A 24,711-nucleotide genomic window follows, 5' to 3' on the forward strand; every position below is an offset into this window, starting at 1 on the left:
ATAAGTAAAAATCAATCAATCAATCAATCAATCAATACGGGCTAAAATAGATACTTTAAAAAGTATAGCCTGACTGTGGAAGCAACGCCACCAAGAACACTTCCGGTGATGGAGAGCTCACTACCTATTAACACTCAGACAGCATTTTGACCAAGAGCTCCCAGATGGTAATTAGTTCCTATTAAGACAAGACTTAGGGACACCTGGCTGGGTCAGTCGGAAGAGCATCCAACTCTTGATCGTGAGTTCATGAGTTTGAGCCCCATGTTAGGCATAGAGATTCCTTAAAATAAATAAAGAAATTTTTTTTTTTAAAAAAGAGATGACCTAGCTTTCCAGGAGGCTGGATCTATCAATCCTATCTTTAGGATTCTGGAGCTGGACAGCATACAATTTTGACAGCTAGTTCTTGGGTTTTTTTTCTTTCCAGTTTAAAAGGTGACTTTTTTGAAGATAGAATGGAAAATAATTGGGGAAGGTATGTCCTCTGGCAAGAGCCTTCAGGAGACTAGAGGAAGAGAATAAAAGACTTTTCAGGATGTCGTTTTTAAGGAGGATATTAAGAGTCTATATAACAAAAGAGCCTTGTTTTCAAAGGAACATGATCTGTACACGGGGATGGTGAGGGTAACCCACACTCAAAGAGCACACATGAATACGAGCACTGTTATATACCAGGAAGAAGAAATCTTGGTAAATGCCAACTAGAGAATGATGGTGTGGAATGGACCCATGGGGAACGCGAGGTTGAAGAAACCGACTTGGTTTGGGCTTTGAGAAGTGGGGAACAGGGTGGGTGGTATTTGGTTGGGAAACAAATGGCAGGAGCAGAGATGGACCCCACAGGGACAGTGTGCACAAACAGGCGTCAGGGCAGGTGGAAGGTGTTTGGGGGACCCAAGGGGAGAACTACACCCTACACAACATGTCCCCTGGACCTTCTTGCAGAGGCCCAGTGGCCAGCCCTGTGAACTTGCCCGTGGCGGGTCTTCATGCCTTGGGTTTGTGGGTACATGTTTCACAAAGATTCCCCTTTACTGGAGACGTCTATGAGCTGATGGGGTTCTGATTTTGTACTGTGCGAAATGTGGACAGTAAAGACAAGGGACTCTCTGGAAGATATTTTTATTTATTTTATTATTTTTAAATAATATTTTACTTGTTTATATATCAAAAGTGAAAAAGCATATGATTCAACACAACTTCAAGAATGTTGGACCCCACATTTTGGGTATCCCTATGGGTACTATGTGTGGCTGTTACTGTCCAGTGCATTATGAGAAACAAACGAACAAATATTTTTTTCACTGAAAAGCATGGGCAGGGGGGCATTATTAGGGTCCTATTTGGATTACATTCATTCATTCGACATCTATGTGTAATTCTTCAATAAATCGGTCTTTATGCCATGCCCCCTAGCTTGTTGGCGTTCAGAAGGATTATCTAGCTAGGGTAGTTAAGTCGGAACTCATGGTCTCTCTCATTTTCCTCTCTTTCTCAGTCTCTCTCCCCCTCTCTCACGTGTCCACTGCTCGCACACAGCAGCCGGAAATGACACATCCAAGTGAGTCACCAATGCGGCTGTGAATCACCCTGTAATTGGGGAAAGTTCTGTCCTGCTAGGTCGCGCAGCCCCTTGCTCTCCTGTTCCTAAATATATTGGAAAATTTTGAAACCACTGTGTCCTCGCTGTAATCTCCCTGACCCACCACATCCTTTTGGTCCCTAAAGTTAAATAATCTTGGTGGGGGTCTTAGCCATCCAGTGGAAGAGCAAGGAAGAGACAGGAGCCATGGGGCTCGGGAAGCCACAAGGTGGCAGTGTGGGCCCCACTACGCTGGCGGCCCAGAGGGGTAGCCAGTCTAGTGGCCAGACCCTGAGATGCAAGATGCAGACCACCAAGGAACAGTACAAGCAAATTCATATAATACGTTTTTCTTGGTAGCCCTCTTTCTCTCTAACAAGCACACAAGGACAAGGATGTGATAAATACTCAAGCACACCCTTGGCATCCCACCTTCCCCATCAGGAGATTAGAGCCAAGAACCAGGAACACACCTTACTTTTCTTCCTCCATTCCTACAAAATAAAGTTAGTGGGAAGCAGAAACCTGCTCCTATGAGTAAACAAGTCACCTACACTCCAAAATAATATATGCACACTGTTTCTGGGGAGGGAGACGACCAGGTCAGGGTGCATCTCTGCACCAGCGGGGGCAGGTGCGTTGCCAGTCTGCAGGACCTCTTGAGCCGGGGCAGTGCAGACCTCGAAAGGAAAGGGTGCCTCTTCCACTGGCCTTCTTTGGCTTGCCGCCAGCCTCCTCAGCAGTGGCAGACAGTGCAAAAGTGGCAGCAACGTGACCGGAACGCAAATAGTTTCTACCAAGCACACAAAAGCTCCCAGAAGCCTTGTGGTGCCATCCTGCCAGGGTCTCAGTGGGGTCCAAGTCTGAAGACCCGAATGGGCAGAGCAATAGGCAGAAGCAGCTGCACAAGTGGTTGTATGAGTTTTATGGTCTGGCGTGGAGACCCAGCTGAGCTCCGGAGGTCTCTCCTGGGGGCTCCACAGGGAGGTTTATGGCAAAGTCCTCTTCCCTGCTCCTGGGAGAGGCTGAGGTCTGGGAGGCAGATTCAGAAGATTTACCTTTTTTTTTTTTTCCTTTAAAAGGCAAATGCCTTCTTTTTCTCCAGAAAAATTAATTAAAATAAAAAATGTTCTCTTTGTTGCTCCTTCTTCTCGGATACATCTCCAGTGTTGTCCCAGATGAAGGCTGCTCTTCTCATGGTCAGGGTTCCATCACTTGGCCCATGAAAAGGACTGTTCCTGAGGATGGAAGAATCATGAGAGATGAGAGTGGGAAGAAATAGCACGGCTCACCCAGCCCCATGTTTATGGATGAGCTGAGATGTGAGAGCTTGAGTGGGCTGTTGGGAGTCACAGCTGCTGTAGTGATTAAGCTAGGGCTGGGGTCCTGGCACGGTGCTCTGTTTGTGACAGAGCATCATCCTTGAATGGAAGAGGTGGAGCAGAGTTAAGGATTCTCTGTCTGGAGTTCTCTTGGGGTCAGGGGAGGTAGTGTCTACACTGGTGTCTAGACTGGTGCCTGAGGCGAGAAGACAGGGCCAAGGAGGGGACAGTGGAGCATTGCAGCCCCGGCTCACCTGTGGGGTTGTGCCGCACCACAAAAAGGAAGGGTCTGTCCATGATGATCTCCTCCGGGGCCATTCGGGCTGAGACGATAATGGCTAAGAGAGAAGGAACAATGATCTAGAACAGAGGGACCGGGCCCTGGTGCCTGGGTCGATCATGAGAGATCTACTGACATCAGCTTTCCGATGGCAGCTCTGGAGGTCGCTAGGAAGCTTGGTGGTTCTCCTGACCAAGCACCTGAACAGTTGAGGGAAGTCCTCTGAGGCCTGCCTTCCTCCAGGAATTTTGTACAGACCTACCCGCTCTTCACAAATAGCCATTTATGTAAACCCTTCTAGAGCGTCTCAGGGTAAGTAAGCTTCTTAAGCTGACTAGCCACTGTGAGGAGTCAGGCTTCCTTTGGAGGGGCCTTTTCACCTTGAGGGGACCTCAGGAGCCATCGAGTGAGGGGCCGGGCTCCCAGGCCTAGTGGGCCCACCTTCTAGGCTAAGAGACACTGGTGGGGTCAGGGTGCTGCCCTCGGCACAGAGGGGAGAGGCCGGTAAAGCAGAGCCGCGGGAGTCATCCCAGATGTGGGCCCCTCCTGGAAGTCCTGGACTGAGACTGAGAACACCTGAGCCAGACTCACCAGTAGAGGAGGACGCCACTGTGCCACTCTCATTCACTTCAATCTTTACTTTTTGCAGCGCCCGCGACACATACAGCACCTCTTGATCTGAAACAGGAGTGGATCCGAGGGTAGATCAGCTGGGGTTCTCGGAGACACACTCCTTTGGTTTCTCAGGGGCCCCACAGTCCACCAGTGTAGGAAAGTGAAAGAAAAATCTCTTACTTGAAAGACTTGAGAAGTCCGCCAGGTTTGGCCTAAACATGTCGGTCATGCCCAAATTCTCCAGCGGCCTCCGCAGGTTGACTTCGGTCTCCAGGGAGAACCTGTGAACAGGAGCAGGAAAGGCTCTAGCTCAGGCCATCGCCCAGCCGCCTCGCCTCCCCCAGTCCCTGACCACATATCCCCCTCCCAGCTGGCTGGTAGCCCACAGGGTGAGGACTGATGTGAAAGTGGAGGAGGGGGGTTAGTTGTTTCAAATCTGTGTAAGGTCTAATATAAATGAACATTCTCTGTCATCTCCCTGCCCCCTGGAACCTGGTCTCTAGATCATGTTTCTGGGAGCTGAATCTGAAAATGACTCCAGCAGAGAAGCTTTGGGCTCCCTCTGCTTCCCATCATCTGGGCTCTTATGACCTCGGGTTTCGCTTTCTAGGGATCTAAGGATGGGTGTTGGGGGGGAGGGGAGTGCAAGAGTACAGGCTCACCAACTAAATTCTCTTTCCCCAAGCCTGGCATTACAGCATCGGGAAATTTGGGGTAAGTGTGGTGGGAGGCTTCCCTATAATTCTGGAATGCCCCAGCCTCAGCCTTCTCCACCCTCTGTGCTTCTGCAGAAGGATTTTTAAAATCTACTTTGTTGGAAGCCAGCTAGAAACTGCTCGGGCTCCTTTTGTCTTCATTGTTTGGATGTTGACTTGAGCAGATGGGGGTGGGAGGGGGTCTTTCCAAGGGCTATCTATCCCCCCACCTCCATCATTTCTCTGGCTCTTCCTTTGGCTGGCTCTTGCCAGGTAGTCTGAGGGTGGTGAGTGTTGGGGCATGGTCTAGCGAAACTCCCCGCTGCCCTCCAGTGGAAGCAGGAGGAGGGATGATGAGAGGAATCTTAATCAAACCCAGGCTGGAGTGTTTCCCATCAGCTTCCCACACATGTTCCTGTTCTGCAAATGTCACATTTGGGAAACTCAACCTAGGGGTGGTCCTTTCAGGGAAGCCTGGGAGAGGGGAGGAGATGGATAGAGGCAATTAGGGCATTGGCAGGTGTGGCAAGAGCAAGGGGTGGCTTACTTAGGCAGAACCAGGAGGCGGAGCTGCCTGGTCATATTCCCTTTCCACTGGCTGATGAGCTGGGCATCCAGGATGTTGGTGAGGGCAGAGAGAGGCACCTCTTTTTCATAGGGAGCGGCGATGAACATGCTGAGAGTGTCCCCATGGTAGGGCAATTCCAGGATGTCATAGTAATGGCCGCTGGGGGTAGAAAACTCGGCTGCGAAGACACCAGATTGGCATCCTGAAAATGGCTTCAGCTCTCTTTAGTTTGCACCCACCAATGAGTTTCCAACTAATTCTGTCTCCTCCACTCTTTCTGGAAGCCAACTTTGTACCCTGGTTTGCAGGCTCCCCTAGTCAGTGGTTTTATCCCTATTTCCCTTCTCTTCTGCCAATTCAGTGTCTCCTGGTTACTCTGTCTCCTCTTGGCCTTCTCTGCCTTTATTTCCCCGCCCTCATACGCAGCCAGGAATTCATTCTGATTCTTTTCTCTTCATCTCAATTTCCACACTAGCCTTCCCCCGCCCCCCAGCTGCACTTGTGAGGCCCCCATATTTACACTAGAAACACTTGGGGACCAGAGACAGAGGTCATCTGGCCATATGTAGGCTGGAGGGACTTTCTGGATGTCAGCTTTGGCTTGCATGAGATGAAGCTACTTTCTGCTGCTCCTGTCATCCCAGTAGCTCCTGCCTGGGGAGGCTCTGGCAAAGCTGGGCTACATTCAAAGGTTTCTCCTCCCTGAGAGGGGAATACCCGAGGGGATGGGGTGCAGTAGTTGTGGGACTTTTGGAAGAAGTCTTGAACTTACTGTAGTTGAACTTGTTGGTCTGAGCCATCATGGGCACAGAGACAGTGCTACCGTCAGATTTGTGGAAGAGGCGGTGGTGGGTGCCTGACTCCGGGAAGGGCGTCTTCCACTGGCCGTTGAAGTAGAGGGCATTTACCAGCATCAGACGCGTCAGCTGGTCCACGGCCCCTCTGCCCAGTAAGTTGCCAATCATGCCTATGAGAAAGCCAGGTGAGCTGGGGGGTAAAGGGGCTAGATATTTTTTAATCCTTTTAGATGGTTCCCTTCAGTCCTCAGATTGGATGTGTGTCTTTGAGGGGATCCAGTCAGGAGGCAGACTGGGGGTATAAGTGAGCCAGTCTAGCTGTGTTCAACTCGTTAAATCTTTCTAGGAGGAGTCTCGGGAAGATTCCCACTCAGCACATGCTCTGGCCCTGGGATCCTGACTGGGATCAGACACAGAGACTTAAATCTTCCCTTACTTTGAGTTTTCCCTGCCTTTGCTCCCTAAGCTGCAGTCTGGAAGAGCTGTGTACGTTTCTCACAGCTGTACCATTCATATGACATCTCACAGCACTTTCTAGGGCTGCCCTTAGAGATAGTTTGCGAGAGGGCCTACTTATGAACACAAAGATGCTCTGATTCTTAAAGCACCTGACCTATCTACAGAGGAGAGCATGCTGACAGGGAGAGATTGGCATACCAGGGATTTGTTTCCAGATCCTTCCTCAGTAGGCCCCTGGGACTGGCTTCTTCTCCCTGCCTGCTCACCTTTTGTGTGTCTCTTCACCCAGTCGTTGACGATGAACCTGGCTCTCTCCACCTCTGAAAAGTCCACCTGTTTGACTGTGGTCCGGAACAGCCTGAAGAAGTGGGGCATGAAGCCGTGAACCAGCTTCAGATCCCGCTGGACGAAGATGGCATCGGCAGTGCTGATCTCATCCTTGTTCCACGGCCCCATGAGCTCCTTATATAGTTGGCGGAGGGCAGGGGCCATGCCCTTCTCTGTGCCCAGGGCAGAAAGGACACATTAGCTTATGTTGAGCTCAGGGCCCCCAGTTGGGCCAACTTCCCCTATGAGAGGCCCAATCCTGCCCCTATGGGATGGGGCTCATCTGTTCCCCTCCCCTGAGGGGGTCCCTAGAGAGAGATTTCCTTCCAAACCTTAATCTTTTCTGCATCTCCCTCTTTTCCTCCAAAATCTCAGGTCCTAACCCTTTGATGGGTTAGAATATTTTTTCTCTGCTTTTAAGTTATGAGCCCTAAATTTTTTCTTATCAGAATAATAGCAATGAGAAGTACTTCACATGCATAATTCTATTTAAGCATTACAGCACCTGTGTGTGGTAGGTAATTTTATTGTCCCCATTTTGCAGATGACAAAACGGGTCCAGGTGCATTAAGGTCCCGCAGTTAATAAGTGGACAATAAAGACAGATCTGCTTTACATCACATCCCCAGGCCTGTACACTTCATGACTGACGACAGTATGACATGCAGGGTATGCTGGAAAGGTGGGCGGTCCCTATGACATGCCACCACAGGAGCTGGCTCAGTTCAGTTGGCCTTCCCTCTGCTTCTGGTTGGTTATGCCCCTGTCCCGAGAAGATGGGATGAGTGCCTGCCCTCCCTCCCCACTCTGACTTATTTCTCACCATCAATCTGGAATTGCATGGCCTCTTGGATCTGCCGACAAGTCTCTCCTGCTGTTGTCAGCTGCAACATGGCCAGGACTGAGGCCACCCCATAGGGAGAGAAAACCATGTTGCGGTCCTTGGAGGCCCGTGCCACCTCCTGAAACACCTTCACTCCGAAGTCTGTGGCCAGTCCCGCTGCCCGAGTTTGGTAGGAATAGGAGGCTGATGCTTCACCAAAGACAAGGGCCAGGCCCAGGGCAAGGCAGGCAAAGACTGGAGACATCTGCATCCTAGAGCAAGCAGGAAAGGATCCAGTGGGGGAAAGTTCTGGAAGACCGAAGAATGGGGAGGGGAGATGGCCCCTCAGCCATGGCTGTTTGCCATGGGCAGGTGATAAGTGAACAGGAGGGCAAGAGTCCTTAATAAACATCGAAGAGCGCTGATTCTGAGCCTTTCCCCTCCGTCTCAGCCCCAGGGAGTCTTAGGTGCGGTTCTACCTGCAGAACTCTCCCAAACCCCTGGCAGTTCCCTGCAGTGTCTCTCCCTTCTCTCCTAGGGGGCCCAAAAGGCTAAATTATAACAAGACCGTTGACTTGCATAATGCTGTTAATTCTCTCTCTTTTTTTTAATAAATATTTTATTTATTTATTTGACAGAGAGAGAGAGAGAGAGAGAGCACAAGCAGGGGGAGGGGCAGAGGGAGAAGCAGACTCCCCACTGAGCAGGGAACCCGATGAGGGGCGCTCAATCCCAGGACCTTGAGATCAGGACCTGAGCCAAAGGTAGAAGCTTAACTGACTGAGCCACCCAGGTGCCCCAGTGCTGTTAATTCCCTTCTAATGCTTTCACAACCATGAACTCATTCAAGTTGGCAGGCATGAAAAGCCCCTTTCCAGAGGTGGATGGAGTGTCCTGATGGACAAGGATGGAGGCCCCAGGCCCTTGTTTCTGGGTGGTGGGATTGTTGTGGGGCCTGGCCCCCTTCCATGAACTCAGGGCTGCAGGTCTCCAGCAGGGAGAGAGAAGTTAAAATGGGGATCATGGACGGAGGACATTTCACGGAGGGGTGTTCTTTTGCCTTAACCCGAGGGAGGGCCACAGAGGGTTTTCTTTTTTTCTTACCTGAAGTTCTCAAAGGTGCCTTGTGACTGGTGGTCTGTCCTGCTGCTGCTGACTGTGGCAGTTCTGTTTCCCAGAGGGGGTGTGGCTCTCTTGACAGTCCTCTCAGCCCCAAAGCCAGCCGCAGCTGTGTTCCTAGGGAGCCTGCTACCTCCCTTTATACAAAAGTGAGCAGGAAATAGATGAACTCATGGTTCAGCTCCACCCACTTTCTGGCTCTGGAAGCCTGGCCAGGCCCCCTCTGCACCTCCCTCTGCCAAACTTGCTGAGACATGTGTGCGTGCTGCTCTGTGTGTGTACATGTGTGAGAGGGGTCAGGAACAATTGAGCAAACCCTGCTTGCCTTGGTCCAAGGGCCTCCCTGGACTTGCTACCCTCTCTTTTTGGATGATCTCCCAACTTGAGCCCTGGCAGTGCCAGATGGCCCCCAACACCCCGTGCTGGGGATTACCTTCCCCAGTGCTCAGCTGAGGAGAAACAGTGTACACCTCTTCCTTTTCTTTGGGAGAAATGGGTTGCCACATAGTGACCAAAGAAGCTGTGAATTTTTATCCAGTCTGTATGAGCCGGCCAGCCTAGAAGAAACACCCCTCCCTCCTCCTGGCCTCATCCCAGCAGCCAGAGGGCATGGAGCGTGCCATGTGATTGTCTGGGTTTTGACTGTCTAGGACATGAGCACACAGAGGACTCCTTTCCGTTTTTTCCCTCTTCCCTGCTGAGTGCCGCCAGCCCGTCGATGATACACAGCTGACTCTCCCACGTGTCCAGACTCTCGTGGCGCCCCCAGGGCTCTCTTTTGTGCCAACAGCTGTGTTTGGAGGGGTTTTGAGTGTGCTGGGTGGGGTGATGGGGGATGAAAGGGACCAGGGGTTAACGGGGTGAAGCCCTGGCAAGGAATGTGCTTCATTTCTAGTAGCTGTGAGCAGCTCCTGGGGAGAGAATTACACCTTTTATCCTTCCCTCGAGACGCAGACACCCCTAGGGCTGGAACAGCGGGTGAGAGAGTGGATCTGTGGCGGGTTTGTGGGGTGTGCCTCTAGGACATGGGGCTTGGAGGTGGAGGAGTGACTGAATGATTCTAAAGAGAGTGGGAATTGGCCAGAGGCTGGTGTGTGGGACTGGGGCCTTGGCGGAGTCAGGCCACATGCCCAGGCTGTCAGGGGCAGAGGGGTGGCTGGGTGGGGAGATGATGCCTTTGACCTGCCGGTCCACACACTGTCTTGCTTTGTGCAGGTGGTGGGGTTCAGTTGGGAGTATCCACAGAGACAGCCGATAGCAGAATCACAGGAAGTTTAAGTGGGTGGAAGCATCGGGATATTTGTTTTGGATTTTTTCAGTAAGCAGATGCCAAGGGCAACCACAGCTGGACAGCTTTTCCCACTTTTACTCTGCCTCCACCTCCGTTTGTTTTCTCCGTTGCCCCTGGGAGTCAGGTGGGGATGGGGTGGCAGGGAAAGCAGGACAAACCTCGGTTGGAAAGTTAGGATCACCCACCAGTACAGGACCGTTCCCATGTAACTTCTTGTTTATGTCCTTTTCCTGTGCTGGTCTGGCTTGGAGTCCCTGAGAGAGTGGTTAAGCATGAGGAGGTGGTTACCCCTGACCTCTCTCAAGGGGAGAAGACAGAAGTGCAGCCCTCAACCCATCCCCTACCCTCGGAAATGCTCCCAGTGCCCTGCCCTCCACCTGGGGGCTTGAGTGGGACGGGGATGTGGTTGTCAGGGTCAGAAGTGTGAAGCCCCAAGCTAGAAGAGCAATGGGTGGAGAGGTGGCTGGAAGGGGGTCCCTGGAGGCACCCCACTGCCCATCCTCTCCAGCCACTTCAGCGGAGCATCCTTCCTTTCTTCCAATGGCCATAGCAGGGGCTGTTGTCCCTCGTCCTGCCAACCTTAGCTGTTAAAGCCCCTGCTGTGCAGAGTCTGGGTCCTGCCAGGGCAGTGACCAGTACCATCCCTACTCCTGGACCTGATGGATGATCCTGATGCCATTCCAGAAAAGACACTCTGTTCCCAGGCATGGAAGGGAGCAACTCTATGTCCTGCTGGGCCAAGCAGCAACATGATTTACGTTGGAAACACAAAGGGCTGACTTGATAAAGAGTTTTTCCCAAACTGGAGGGAACTCATGGGTACCTGGTGGGTGTGAATTAGAAACAGAGGCAAGGCCCAATGTAACTGGGTCCCATGCTGGAGTTTCTGACTCTTCCTTTGACTCTCCGAAGAGCTACGGCCGCTAGATGATCTAAACCCATACTTGACCGCGGTCCCCGTCACTCCTCTGGGCAGGAAGGCCTTGCTTCCACCCTGTCTGGCCTCTGGAGATCGTCCACACATCACGGTGCAGCCCGATCGCCCGCTGCCCCCCGGAGGACTTCCACACAACCCACTTCTCAGAATCCATCCTGACTCAAGGGGCCATCTGTTTCCCTCCTTTTCCTGAAGCCCAAGCCGCATCACCTAGCTCAAGCTGTGGCTCCTTTGTAAGGGGACAAACAGAAAGAGAAAAGTCCCTGCTTTTGAAACTGCTCCATCTCTGATTCCCAGAGGGTCAGAGATAAGAGGGTGAATTACAAGAGTATGGATTTTCTGGGGAAGTTTCAGTTCCAGCCAATTGGGAAAGATGTTGCCAGCTGTCTGTCCACCAGCAGGTGGTTCATGATTAGACCAGACTCACACTTTCCATGACTGGCCCCTACCCCACGCCCACAGGCCCCAGCAGCCCTGGTTCGCTTCAGGCCTCAGGGCAGCGGGTCTTCCCCAGCAAACCCTTCACCTCCTGCCTTCTGGCTGCCCTCTGGCCAGCTCTCCTCTCTTCCCCTTTGCTTGTGCTTTGCTCTCCCAACACCACCGCCCACTGGCTTTTTCACTTTCCCTTTCTCTCTCTCTCGGGGACTCCCTCTTAGTGACTTTCCTGTCCAACCCTTGGTCAACGGGTGTACACCCCTAGCCTCGGTCTCATCCATGGGAGATCTCTCCCACTTTCCCTCTCTCCCTTCCGCTCTCTGACTCAGTCCCCCTCTCGGGCTTCTCCTCTTGCAGAAGCCCTTTTACAGTCAAACGCTCTGCTCCAAGTCTCCCTGTGGGGAGGAAAGCGCTGCCCCCTATCCCTTACACAGGCTCCCTGGAATGTTGGAGCCTATCTCCTCATTCCTGGTGATTTCACTGGGAGAGCCGGGGGTGGGAGCAGGACAGGGTCCTACTAACTCACAGCACTATTTCTGGCCTGGTTGTCCTCCAAACAACACAATACTAAAAATAGCCTGTGTTTGGGCTGCCTGGCTCTGTCCCTCTCTCAAGAATGAGCTGGAGTGAGTGCCCTGTCTCCTTGGCTCCCGTCATTTAAGATCATGACCCTGGGACCCCGATGGACACAGGCCACCTTGGCTTGTCCAGGGTCCCTCCTCACACTGGTGCCATGCTGGACGTTCTCTCCTCTGCCTCCATGACCCCCTCTCCCTTCTCTGGCCACTGCTAGCCGTCTTTCCTTAAACTCCTACCAACCTGCGGCCTGAAGAAGGCAGAGGGGCAGCCCCCAGTTCATTTCCTACCCCAGCCCTGCTTGTCCAAGGCTGCTTTTTCCCCCCTACAATTGTAGCCTAGCATTTCAGAGCAGGGGAGCACCTGAGAACCATTTAGTTCCAAGGGGGAGAAGAGCAGTCACTGCAGCAGGCAGACCCATGTGGCCACAGATCTGACATCTTTGCTGGTTATGTGTCTTGAGGCAAAACTTAACCGTCGGTACCTTAGTTTTCTTGTCTGTAGACAGGTCTGTAGATGACAACTTACAGAGAGGTTGACAATGATGCCCACCTTTCGAGGTTGTTGGGATCCAATGAAATCCTGTCTGCGAGTGCATGGCATGTTCTAGGCTCTCACTAAGTGGCAGCCACTCTTGGCTGGCCAGCACAGGAACCCAGAGGGCTCGAGCTGTTAATTTTGATACACGTAGATGTTCTTGTTCACTTCCTCTGACCCAAGGGCGGTTGTTGGCATCAAATGCCCGGAGCCTGGGGCACTGGTTACCTGAGAATGGCTGCCAGCCCGTCTCGTCCACTCCGGGCCAGATCTTTACACTTCTGCACCCCTAGGCCTGATGGACTCCCCCTGGCTGATTTTACAGAGTTTAGATCTTAGGAACAGATTGCTCTCTCGACTGTGGAATCACGTGTGGACCTCACTGACATTCCTGACATTTGACACTTGTCCTGATCACTCGAGCGTGCCCTGTAGGAAGGGAGTTTGTTTTAGTAACATAAAAACCAAACTGAGCTTGATCTACTCTTCTAGTCCTGGCCCTCTTGACCCCTTCTCTGCCACCCACGTCCCCTATCTCTTGTGGAGTCCCCCTATGCTTCACCCGTTGCACACACTTCCCCTGTCTCACAGTCACGTCTGAACTTATCACATTTGCTGAGCTGTTGCCATGTCTCATGTGTGTTTATGTCCTGGGGAGCATGAGGGGCAGTATCCCCTTGGGGGCTCTCTCCTAATGTCACTATTCAATGAGCACCAAGACCCCCACGCCCCCAGGTAGGGGAAAAGAGGCAGAGGGAATGAATGGGGCTCAGTGGGGCCACAAGGGGAAGTCTGATGATCAGGGAACGGTGGGGTGTGCAATTTTTGGAGTAGCTGTGACCACAGTCTGCTGGTGTCAGCCAGAACAAGGCAGCACAAGCCTGTGGGGCACCCCAGGGATACCCCAGGGCCCCCTTCCATTTCTCTTTACTCACGTATGTGGATTGTCCAACTCTGATTCACTTCTTTCATCTTTACCAGAACTTGTTCCTCGTTCTCTAAATTCCTGAAACTCCCTTTGTAACTTTCTCTAGACACATCCTGTTTTATTTTACTGTGGCTGTTGTGTGAATCTTGGCTTCTCTAAGACAGCCCAATATTTATTGATGGTGAATGCTTGCTGGTGTGATTTATTTTTTTAAAGATTTTATTTATTTAAGATTTTATTTATTTATTCATGAGAGACAGAGAGAGAGAGAGAGAGAGAGAGAGAGAGAGAGAGAGAGAGAGGCAGAGACATAGAGGGAGAAGCAGGCTACATGCAGGGAGCCCGATGTGGGACTCGATCCCTGAACTCCAGGATCATGCCCTAGGCTGAAAGCAGAGCTTAGCCACTGAGCCATCCAGGCGTCCCTATTTATTTATTTGAGAAAGAAAGAGTGAGCGAGAATGAGAGAGAGCATGAGCGAGGGGAGCAGCAGAGGGAAAGGGCGAAGCAGGTTTCCTGATGAGCAGGGAGCCCGATGTGGGGCTCCATCCCAGGACCCTGGGATCATGACCTGAGCTGAAGGCAGATGCTTAACAAATGGAGCCACCCAGGTGGCCTGTTGGTGTGATTTAGAGGAATATACACACACCTTTCCCTCCCCGAAGAAACGTACACACTTCCTGGGGCAGAAGACTAATATTCTCGTGATAATTAGATTAAAGCATAAAACCATCTGTGTGCCAGGTTGTGAGCCAGGCTGTCAGGGCGCAGGCTCGAATGTGGGGGGAAGGCTCCCTAGAGGCAGAGGGACTGGTGCTGGGTTATGAGGGAAAGGCAGTGTGGTCTTGGAAGAGAAGCAGGGAGGTCTGTATGGATGGGGTGGGCCCAGGAGGCACAGAGCCGCTTTGGGAAAGGGAAGAAAATGTGTCCATCCTCCTCTCTCCACGCCTTCATCTCCAGGGAGCAATTTTTTCTCTTCTGCCTGAGGCTTCTTGTCTCCTGCTCTCTCTAGGAGGCTCCCTACTGTTGCAGGCCTCTGCTCTTTCTGTACCCGCCTTCTAGCTCCTTGAAATAGATGTTCTCATTCTAGTCTGGTTCCTGGCTCTGGACACCACTATTTTACTGAACAAATGCCCAGAGAGACAGTGACCCTGGGTCAGTGGGGGATCTGTGGGTGGCAGAGGTGCCGGGGATGGAGCAGCCTGGGTGACGTAGCACAGATGGAATTTGCCACTGGAGAGTCAGGGGCCTCTCGAGTCACTGATCATTCCTTCTCCCTCACTTCCTTGCCATATGGAAGCAGGCTCTCTCGGCATGTCTTTCCATCTGAGTCACCCTGGGCTACTTGGTGAGCAGCTGGCTCCCTGAGCAATAATGCATTAGGGCTTCTGGCATGCTTGGATATACAAGGGCCCAGAAGCCTTCCCATAACCTTCCCAGGATTTGCAACAGGGTCAGGGAGGATGAGTGCAGTGTGCTCACTTCCAACACAGGATTCCCTGATGGTCATCAGGGCAACCAGACAGTCCTGGCTCTGGTTATCACTCTTCCTCCTAGGGCCTCCATCTCCCTAAGATGGACACCGAGGCTCGGAAAGAGATGCTGTCTCTCTCTACAGAAGGTATCGACTCTTGATCTCAGCTCAGGTCTTGATCTCAGGGTCATGAGTTTGAGCCCTGCATTGGGCTCAAAAAACAAACAGAAAAAATGTGTATTCTTAATTTTTCTTTCTCTTTCTCTCTTGTGTCCTCTCTTGGGCCCTTTGATTCCCAAGGGGAGACTGGGACTCCTGTGTTACAGGGGGTCAGCTAATCAGGCCCTCAGGTAAGGAACCCCAGCAGCTCAGCAAGTGTGACTGGACAAGCCCACCACTGGGCAAGGAGGGTCCACCAAGGGGTCAGGCCCATGTTTGGCTCTGGCAGGAGAGGACCAGGTTTCCTATGAGTGTCTGATGAAAGCACTGTCACCATGTTAAGAACGTGGATCTGAAGCAGGTGCTCAAGGTTGGCAGCGCCTGCTGTCCCTCCTCATCCAGGACCCAGAATTAGAATATGCCCTCCTCCTGGGTCCTTTATCTGGGGAGCCTTGCTGTGCATCCCCCCTCCCAAGTGTGTCAGGAAGTAGCAGGACTGGGGGTAAAGGCCAATGCAGGCAGAATGAGTAACCTATTCACATTGTAGCTCTGTCTTGGGGTTGGGGGTGCTGGGGGAAGGAGCCATGGCTGTGGGGGTGAGGGGGGCCAAGGTGGCAAGGTGAAGTGGTTCGGGCTTGACAAGGGCTCCGGGGCTGGCAGAGAGACTGACCTGGGGTGCATTTAACACCCCAGGAATCGGACCTGGGCTCTTCCCTGGAGCCGCCTTATGGGCCAGAGTCTAGGGCAGGAAAGAGGAGGCATGAGTTACCCCTACCCATATCTGCCCCTTCTCCTGACCTTGTGCAACCCCACAGGAAGTGCTGTGGGCAGGGGAGTTGGCACAGGTTGGGCAGTCTTGCCTATCACCTCCACCTTCCACCCCCTGCCCTGTGGCCTTAGCCTTGGCCTGTTGATTCGGTCCCCTTGACTTCCTTAGAGCCGGGAGGTCTTGCACCAATGTAAGGAGAAACCGATTGGGGATTTCAAAGTCCCACATTGTTGGGGAGCGGAGGGGGGGCATCTGTGTGAAACCTCCTCATGTATCCACCCCATGCTCCTTGGGTTCACACTGCCCACCGCAAGGGAGGGCTCGCCCACCCACAGTGGACACGCCACCCACAGTGGACATACCGCAGGCCCCACAGTAGAGGCCCAAGACCCTGACCAAGGAGGAATGTCAACTTCCCACTTCCTGCTAACCCCTTTGCTGTTCTCGACCCCTGTCCTCGCCATGAATGATTGAGGTCCTGGCCAGTGGCCAGCACTGTCTGGACAGGAGGAAACCAGGATGTGAGGACTGGCGGTGGTGGCAGCAGGAGTAGTAACACAGAACACTGAGTCCTCAAGAGCAAAATTCCACCGGAAAGAAAACAATACATGGGAGACAGAGTCACACTCCAGAGAACAAGGGGGCAAGGAAAGGGACAGGGCCTTCCTGCCCTGAGCAGGTAAACAACTTCCAGTCTGGGGAAGCCCCAACATGAACTGTCTTCCAGGTATGGATGCTGGCGTAGAAAGCTAGAGATCTGGGACCTGCTTTGGGACAACTGGGAGAAATGGTCCCCTGTACCCTTTCTGGCCTTCTAAGGCAGTCATCTGTGGCAGGATGGGTGGAGGGGACAGGATCTCCTGCCAAGGTTAGGAGGATCAAAGGGAGGCCAAAGGCAGAACTGAAGGGGCACTTGGCAGAGAAGCCCAGCTATGTGAAGGCTGGGATAGCCCCAGCCCCAAATGGCCAGTCAGCTGGAAACCAAGTAAGATAACTCTAGGTTCTAGAGCAGGATTTGCGGAGGTCAGAGCCTGTGAGAGCTCCATTTGGGATACAGGAGGCCAGGCCAGGTCCCCCACTGTGTGCAGGGCCAGAGGGCGAGGTTCCTTCCTCTTTCAGAGCCTAGAAGAAGCTTCTATCTGGAAGAGCCAGAAAGAGACAACCCAAGAGGGCCACAGAGCCCCCGAGATGCATCCCAACTTCCCATGCTGGTGAGGCTGAGTGTCTGAAAACTCAGACAGGTGGATTTGTGGCTGTCCCTTTTGATCTATTCAGGTAGTTTCTGATCTGCAGTTCCATTCATTCCGAGGATGCTGGGGTCTGCATGCCTTTTCTTTAGAGTTTCAGGGACAGAGGAGACTCACAGGAGAGTTGGATCTCTTACTCAAGATCACTCAGCTAATGAGAAGAACTGGCTCCAGCACCCCCAGCTCTTAACTAGCCTCCCTTCTTTTTTTCATTGCCTTGGCTACCCCTGCATACCTGTTGCCCTCACCCCCAACCCCTGACCCAGGATAGGCCCAGGTTCCTCCCTCACTATGCCCCAGGGTTCCCCTTCCCACCCCTGACTTCTTCCTGCCCCCCAGAGCAGTTGCTGAGCAAGGAACTGGTTCCAATTCAAGCCACAATGATTTCCCACTCTACCTGGCCACACTTGCTTGGAAATTGTGACATTCTGTGCCTCAGTCCAGTGGCTCTCTGTCCCAGCTTTACCCGAGGCTTACCCAGGAACATTTGAAAGTTCTGAGAGCCAGGCCCACCTCTGATGATTTGAATCTTGAATCAGAATCCTGGGGGTGCTGGTTTGGTTTGGTTTCGGCTTTACTGGCTCCACCCAGAGACTGAGTAAAATCTAAGACCACCCCAGCAAGTGGTGTGCAATTTCAGACCTTTGGGGCCCCCAGTGGCTTTGGGAGGTGGGGACCTCAACACACTAGAAAGAATCTACCTGACAGTCTTCCCCGAGGCCTTGACCTGCGTTGCATGGTGACAGGGAGCCGTAGCCTCTGGAAGGGGCTGTGGAGGGAGACATGCCACCCTGCCCTTTGACCCATCTACTCAGAACTTTCCCGGTCCCAATCACGTTTGTGGGCTGTTTACTCTGTTGACCTCGGACTTCGCGCCCGACTTTGAGATGGGTGGAGCAGGCAGAGAGGAGATGAAAAGCTGGTCCAGGGCATGGAGGGACTGTCTTAACCTTCAGAGCCAGAGAAGCCAGGATGGGCCTCGAGTGCCTTAGAAGAGTGACACACAGAATGCTCAGGAAAGCCCCTGTGAGAGCCAGCCCATGAACTGGATCTGCAAGATGGTCACTATCATAACTGCCATCTGCAAGCTTTGGCGGAGAGCTGCTTTTATTGCCCTTTCTGCCCGTGGAACATGTAAAGGGTCTGGGGCTGGAGACAGGGCTCTGGCCCTGGAAGGACTGAGGGCCCAGTTCTGGAGAAAAAGGCAATTATAAAGACAAGGAGTTCCAAGGAAGAGTGTGCCAAATGCCTCTTGAGTGACACATGAGCCCAGGCATCCAGCCAAGGGATGTCTGTGGCCTGGGGCAGGCAACAAAGGGTCTGGAGACCCGACCTTTGGGACAAGACAGAGGGGCATGGTGGAGAGGATGGGGAGGACGTGTCAGTCTGTGGAAGCAGAGTCGAGTGGGGAGAAGAGTACGGGAAGGAAGAGCACCAAGAGCAGGTCAGGGGATTTGCCCTGGGTGTAGGTGCCTGGTGGAGCCTCCCTGCTCCCTGCCCGTCATGCACCCGCCCTGACCTGCTTTCTTCTTAGTCAGCCCTGGTGCTGGTACTCCTGCCCCTGCAGCTCCAGGTGGTGATGAGGCCCCCGTTATTCACAGCCTGGACCGACAACTGGCTCCCTCAGGCACACTCCCTCTTTCCCAGAGTGCAGCCCAGCCTGCCAACTCACCACCCAATAGGGCTGGCCCCAGACCCAGACGGCTTGTGTGGGTCATGCCAGGGTCGGTAGGAGCTGGGGGTGGGTGTGGGTACCCTGCAGGTGGGACCTCACCCTCCTCCTGAGCCTTCTGCCCTGCCCTGGCTGGCTCTGTCAAAGGATCAAGTGGTCTAGAGAAGCAGAAGGGCAATTGTCTTATTTCCAAGGTTCCCTTCAGAGGGGACAACAGTGAAATTATAGAGAGACCAACAGGAGAGCTTTGGGGTCGAGGAAATTGAGTGTGGGGGTGCTTTTATTCTGAGCTGACTGCTGCTGACAGGCCCATTCTGCTCTGGATGTATCAAGTAGACCTACACCCTTAGGACAAGCTTGGGGGACCTACATCCTCAAGGGTTTATCCTTTCAGGAAGTGGCATCCCACGCACTCTGTAGCAGTGGCTCACTCAGGGAAATGTGCTGAGGTGGGAGGCAGCCACTGATCCCAGATGGAAAGCCCCCAACTCGGGAACTTCCTGTTGTCACTTCTGCAAACCCCAAGGGACTGTAGGTAAGGGGAAGAGGTGCTGTTGTGTCTGGTACTCTGGGCTGGTTTCCAGGCTGAATCAGGCACAGAGTCAGTGCAGCAGGTGGAAGGCGCAAGGCTGGTCTGGGGCAGAGGCTCCCTGCCCTGCCTCTCTCTGTGACAGGGCTTTCCTGCTGGTGGACACTAGCTCTGCGGCTGAGCCTGAGCCGGCACGTGTGTGTGTGTGTGTGTGTGTGTGTGTGTGTGTGTGTGTGTGTGTGGTGTGGTGTGTGTGGCTGGGGTGGCAGTGGGGCTGGAGTGCTGGGCACCTGCTAGGTCTGTGTTCATCGCAGGGCCTCCCTAAGCTTCCTGGGCTTCTCCACAAACCCAACTCCTGTATGGAGAAGATCAGCAGGAACAATGGGTGAAAGAGGGAAAGTAGGAAGGCATTCCTGATGGGGACAGAATGTTCTTCCTTAAGTGTCTCCTCTTCTCTGCCACCTGACTTCCGGTTTTCCCACCCATCTCCCCTGCTGTTCTTATGTAAATCAGCCCATCCCAGAGCCTCCCAAGGGGCCTTGGATCCTACCTTTTCTCCAAAGCCCTTCTAGCTTCCTCCAGGCCACCCTAAGCTATCTCTCCTGTGAACTTGAGCACTCTTGCGATCAGACCCACGTGGTCAGCCACACCACTCAGCACTGGATGGTTGTTCAAGTGTACCACACGTGCTGATTTGTTTTCTATGCCGGGCTGCGTGCCATTTAGAGGTAGGAACTGTCTGGGTGTTCGCTTTCCTCTGTGCCTTCATACCACCCCACGTGGGCAGGACCTCAGGCCTGACAGCCAAGTACCTTGAAGTTAACATTGCCTTCTGAAAATTCAATTAGGAAGAAACACGGTTTAGGAGAGGATATTAGCCCTCTGTAGAAATTACCTAGGAGACTGTCTGTCTGTAAATATCCCAAATTCAATTAAGGAGACCTGGGTGAAATCTCAGAAGGACAGATAAGATTGCAAATGCATTTTAGGGACCTAACCATGTTGTCTTCTGCCTGGGGAAAGATGCCAACAGAGAGGGGAGAGTCCCCCGCCTCATTATGAATGGAGCTTCCAGGAGACCCACCTGGGGTCTGGGTTTTAGGCTGTGCCAGACAGTGAGTGCCCTGTCCTGAAAACCTCAGGGGTCAGGTCGTGGGACTGGGTTGTCCTGAGGTGGTATGGATGCCTCGGCCTATATCATCCAACCATTGAAACCATCCAATGCCCTGGCCTCGTTCCAATCCCATACTCAGCCATTCGATTCTGAAGCCACCCGAAGAGGTGTGTCCAGGTGCCTGGGGATCGTGGCTCTGTCAACAAATTAATAAGTTGGCATTTGGTTGCCAGCCCTAGTCTTTGTGGGTCCAGTTGCTGTCAGTTGACCCTGAGATAGGTTTGTCCATGGTGTGCAAAACGTTAGTAGGGAGCTAGGTGGGGCTGTGATGAAAGTGCACAGTAAAGTCACTTCATTTGGGTGACCTGCCGCTTTCCACAACTGGCCATATCTTCCCTTGACATGTTTGCACTTGCTATTTGCATCAGTCCCTTAGAGGCAGGGCCCAGGAAATGCCTTCTGTATGGTGGACTGACTGATTTGTGCATGGAGTGGGAGGTAAACAGCTCAGCCCGGGTCTCTGTCCCCAGAAGGTGTGGGGAAAAGGCACATGGTCCCAAGGGGTGAGAGGAGGAAGCAATGATGACTTCTTTTTTTTTTTTTTTGCAATGATGACTTCTGACTGGACATCACCTGTGTGCCAGGCACTGGCTGGTGCATCTACATTCTTCTTTCTTTCTTTCTAATAATGTTTTTTTTTTAATTTTTATTTATTTATGATAGTCACACAGAGAGAGAGAGAGGCAGAGACACAGGCAGAGGGAGAAGCAGGCTCCATGCACTGGGAGCCCGACGTGGGATTCGATCCCGGGTCTCCAGGATCGCGCCCTGGGCCAAAGGCAGGCGTTAAACCGCTGCGCCACCCAGGGTTCCCCCTCTTTCTTCCTTCCTTTCTTTCTTCTTCTTTCTTTCTTTCTTTCTTTCTTTCTTTCTTTCTTTCTTTCTTTCTTTCTTTCTTCTTTTCTTTCTTTTGTATATTTTTTTATTGGAGTTCAATTTGCCAACATAACACCCAGTGCTCATCCCGTCAAGTGCCCCCCTCAGTGCCTGTCACCCAGTCACCCCAACCCCCCACCAACCTCCCCTTCCACCACCCCTTGTTTGTTTCCCAGAGTTAGGAGTCTCTCATGTTCTGTCTCCATCACTGATATTTCCCACTCATTTTCTCTCCTTTCCCCTTTATTCCCTTTCGCTATTTTTTATATTCCCCAAATGAATGAGACCATATGTTTGTCCTTCTCCAACTGACTTACTTCACTCAGCATAATACCCTCCGGTTCCATCCACGTCGAAGCAAATGGTAGGTGTTTGTCATTTCTAGTGGCTGAGTAATATTCCCTTGTATATATAGACCACATCTTCTTTATCCATTCATCTTTCGATGGGCACTGAGGCTCCTTCCACACTTTGGCTATTGTGGACATTGCTGCTAGAAACATTGGGGTGCATGTGTCCTGCCGTTTCACTGCACCTGTATCTTTGGGGTAAATCCCCAGCAGGGCAATTGCTGTGTCGTAGGGCAGGTCTATTTTTAACTCTTTGAGGAACCTCCACACAGTTTTCCAGAGTGGCTGCACCAGTTCATATTCCCACCAACAGTGCAAGAGGAAGGTTCCCTTTCTCCACATCCTCTCCAACATTTGTTGTTTCCTGTCTTGTTAATTTTCACCATTCTCACTGGTGTGAGGTGGTATCTCATTGTGGTTTTGATTTCTTCATTTGGGGGCCCCACAGGATATCTCACTCCCTCCATTATACAGACAAGGAAACAGGGTCCAGAGAGGTTAAGAAACCTATGCGGGGTGGGGGGATGCTGATGGCTCAGCTGATTAAGCATCTGCCTTCGGCTCAGGTCATGATCTCCCAGTCCTGGGATTGAGCCCTAAGTCAAGTTGTAGCTGGGCTCCCTGCTCAATGGGGAGTCTGCTTCTCCCTTCCCCTCTGTCCCTCCTTACCCACCCCCATGTTTGCTCGCTTTCACACACACTCTCTCAAATGAATGAATGGGATAAGAAAGAAAGAAAGAAGAAAGAAAGAAAGAAAGAAAGAAAGAAAGAAAGAAAGAAAGAAAGAAAGGAAGGAAACCTATGCAGGGGTCACTCATTAATGAATGATGGAGCTGGAAAAAAAATGTGGCTCTCCTCATCCTGAATCCCTTTCCTGGAGGAAAGGAAGAGGAACCCCAGAGGGAAGGCATATAACCTTCTGTGGTAGGAGAGGGGGCTGCTGGATAGAGAGGTGGGCAGGGCACGGAGGCACTCCTGGGGGGCTCTGCTCCTTGCCCTGCTCCCCAGCACTTGTCCTGGAGTGGTGGGCAGACTTGGCAGCTGTGGTCCTCGACTGAGGATTAAATGATAGGAAATGAGCTTCAGGGAAATTCCAGTCTTCATTCTTTGATGAGGCGCATGGCGCCCTGCCCGGGAACACCCTACCAACATGCCTCCCCCCACATGTTTACAAGACCACAGAGATACACCCCCTCTCTCATACAAACACCAGCGAGGATGCTTGGGTCCAGCCACATGCAGAAACCCATATGGGAGGTGTGGTACAGCTTCTCCAACATGTGGACTCAGATTCTCCCTGACAACCTCCTATCCGGCTTCCGCCTCCTCTGACGACCCACTTCCAGATGTTGCTTAGACATCCCAGCCTCCTTCCTTTCCTCTCTGGCTGCCTCCCTGAGCCCTTAGATAGAGACAGAGGTGCTATGTCTCCCTGAGCAGGGATGTGTGTGCCCTCAGGGCTCTGCAGGCTTCTCTCCATTCCTGAAGTTCCTGGGCCTCCATTCTTTTCTCCAGAGATCACTTGGGAGCAAGGGGCTGGGCGGAGGCCAGCACCAGCTGTGGCCTGCATGCAGCCAGCTCTCCATCCCTCCCCCGGGGAGGTACTGCCCAGGAGGCCTTCCAGGGAAGCCCACCCCAGTTCCTCCATTCCTTTTGGTTGATGGTTTTCTTTATCACTCTTCCTACCAACTTCCCACATGACTCAGTCCTACCCCCAAAAGATATCTCTTCCTTGAAGCACAGCATCTCCTCAGCTTCCAGAGTCTTCCTGGCGGGAGAACCACAGAGCCTTGGAGGCAGAGAAGGGGACTGGGGGGTAAAGCAGGGGATGACGGACTCAGTTCCCCCTGCCTGGCACTCTGCAGAGCCGCCCGGATGAGGAGACGGTGTCTGGGAGTGCTGGCGCCCTGGCATAGGCAGGGCGTCCCTGTGTTCTAGCTGAGTTCCCAGAAGTAGGAAACCCATAGAAAAGTGATCTGGGAGGGGGGCAGTTCTGCCTTCCTTCAGCTTGGGGCTCAGTCCCGCACATAGTCTGGGGCACAGCAGGAAAGGAGGTGTTAGGGAGTGGGCCACAGAACAGCCCTGCCCCAGCTGTGCAGGGCCCTGGGGACAAGAGCCGGGCCTAGGCTCCCTAGTCCCCTTCTCTGCCCTCAAAGTCTCTGTGGTTCTACCAGGAAAAGTCTGGAAGCTGGAGAGCTGCATTTCAGGGCAGAAATATCTTTTGGGGGTGGAATAGGTTGATGTGGGAAGTCGGTAGGAAGAGTGATAAAGAACAACATCGACCAGAAGGGTTGGATGAGCAGGATGTGGCTTCCCTGGAAGGCCTCGTGAACAGCGCCTCCTGGGGGAGTGATGGAGAGCTGGCCCCAGACAGACCACAGCTGGCCTTGGCCTCTGCCCAGCCCCTTGCCCAGATCCCGGAGATCTTGTTCTCGGTGCATAATCTCCAACTTCACCTTCCTCATCTTTAAACCAGGGATGATAGTAATAGTTACCTTCTAGAGCAGTTGAGGGCCCTAAATGAGATAATACATGTAAAGTGCAAAGCAGGTAGGAAGGGGCCTGGCTCAGAGGAAATGTTCAATGGATATCATTCATTCATTCATTCATTCATTCATTCATTCATTCATTATCTACTATATCCCAGGCATTATTCTATGGGTGTAGAATAGATCAGTGCAAAAAACAGGCAAAAGCCCTGTCCTTCCCAGGGTGGCAACTGGAGAAGAAAAAAAAAAAGGTAAACAATACATAAACAGGACAAATAATTAAATAAAATAGTAGAAGTGGAAGTTTGAAGGACTGGGGTGGGAGGGACAGCAGAGTGGGATTACAGTTTTTGGATAACTTCACTCTTATTCATGCCTCCTTTCTAAGGAGGAGGGATAAACCCCTTTTGCCCCAGGGCCTGCCCAGGCCATGGAGTAGCCTGTTCCTCCCTCTGCTGACTAGGTTTTAGCACAAATTCACTCATTTGTTCTTTCAGCCAACAAATATTTACAGAACACCTGATTGTGGGATGCTCCATGTGAATGAGAAGTTCTTGTTCTGGGGAGGAGGGGACTGTGTGTGAATAATCTAGGTGAGAAAATGACTGGGGTCGCTGGCGGGGACAAGCAGATCTGTGTGCCCTGCATGATGACCTACAACCTCTGTGTCTCTCCCTC

The 24,711-nt window shown here is 52.3% G+C and overlaps 1 protein-coding gene across 1 annotated transcript; it reads right to left on the minus strand.

The window, feature by feature from the left end:
* Positions 1 to 2,389: 2,389 nt before the first annotated feature.
* On the minus strand, positions 2,390 to 7,742 carry SERPINE1 (serpin family E member 1). Its single transcript, NM_001197095.1, is given in 8 exon segments — positions 2,390 to 2,823; positions 3,162 to 3,245; positions 3,779 to 3,865; positions 3,983 to 4,083; positions 5,045 to 5,243; positions 5,838 to 6,032; positions 6,588 to 6,821; positions 7,472 to 7,742. Coding segments are annotated over 8 exon segments (1,209 nt in total). The 3' UTR covers positions 2,390 to 2,785.
* Positions 7,743 to 24,711: the final 16,969 nt, after the last annotated feature.

This window comes from Canis lupus, chromosome 6 (genome assembly GCF_011100685.1).
Source record: "Canis lupus familiaris isolate Mischka breed German Shepherd chromosome 6, alternate assembly UU_Cfam_GSD_1.0, whole genome shotgun sequence".
Lineage (NCBI taxonomy): Eukaryota > Metazoa > Chordata > Mammalia > Carnivora > Canidae > Canis > Canis lupus.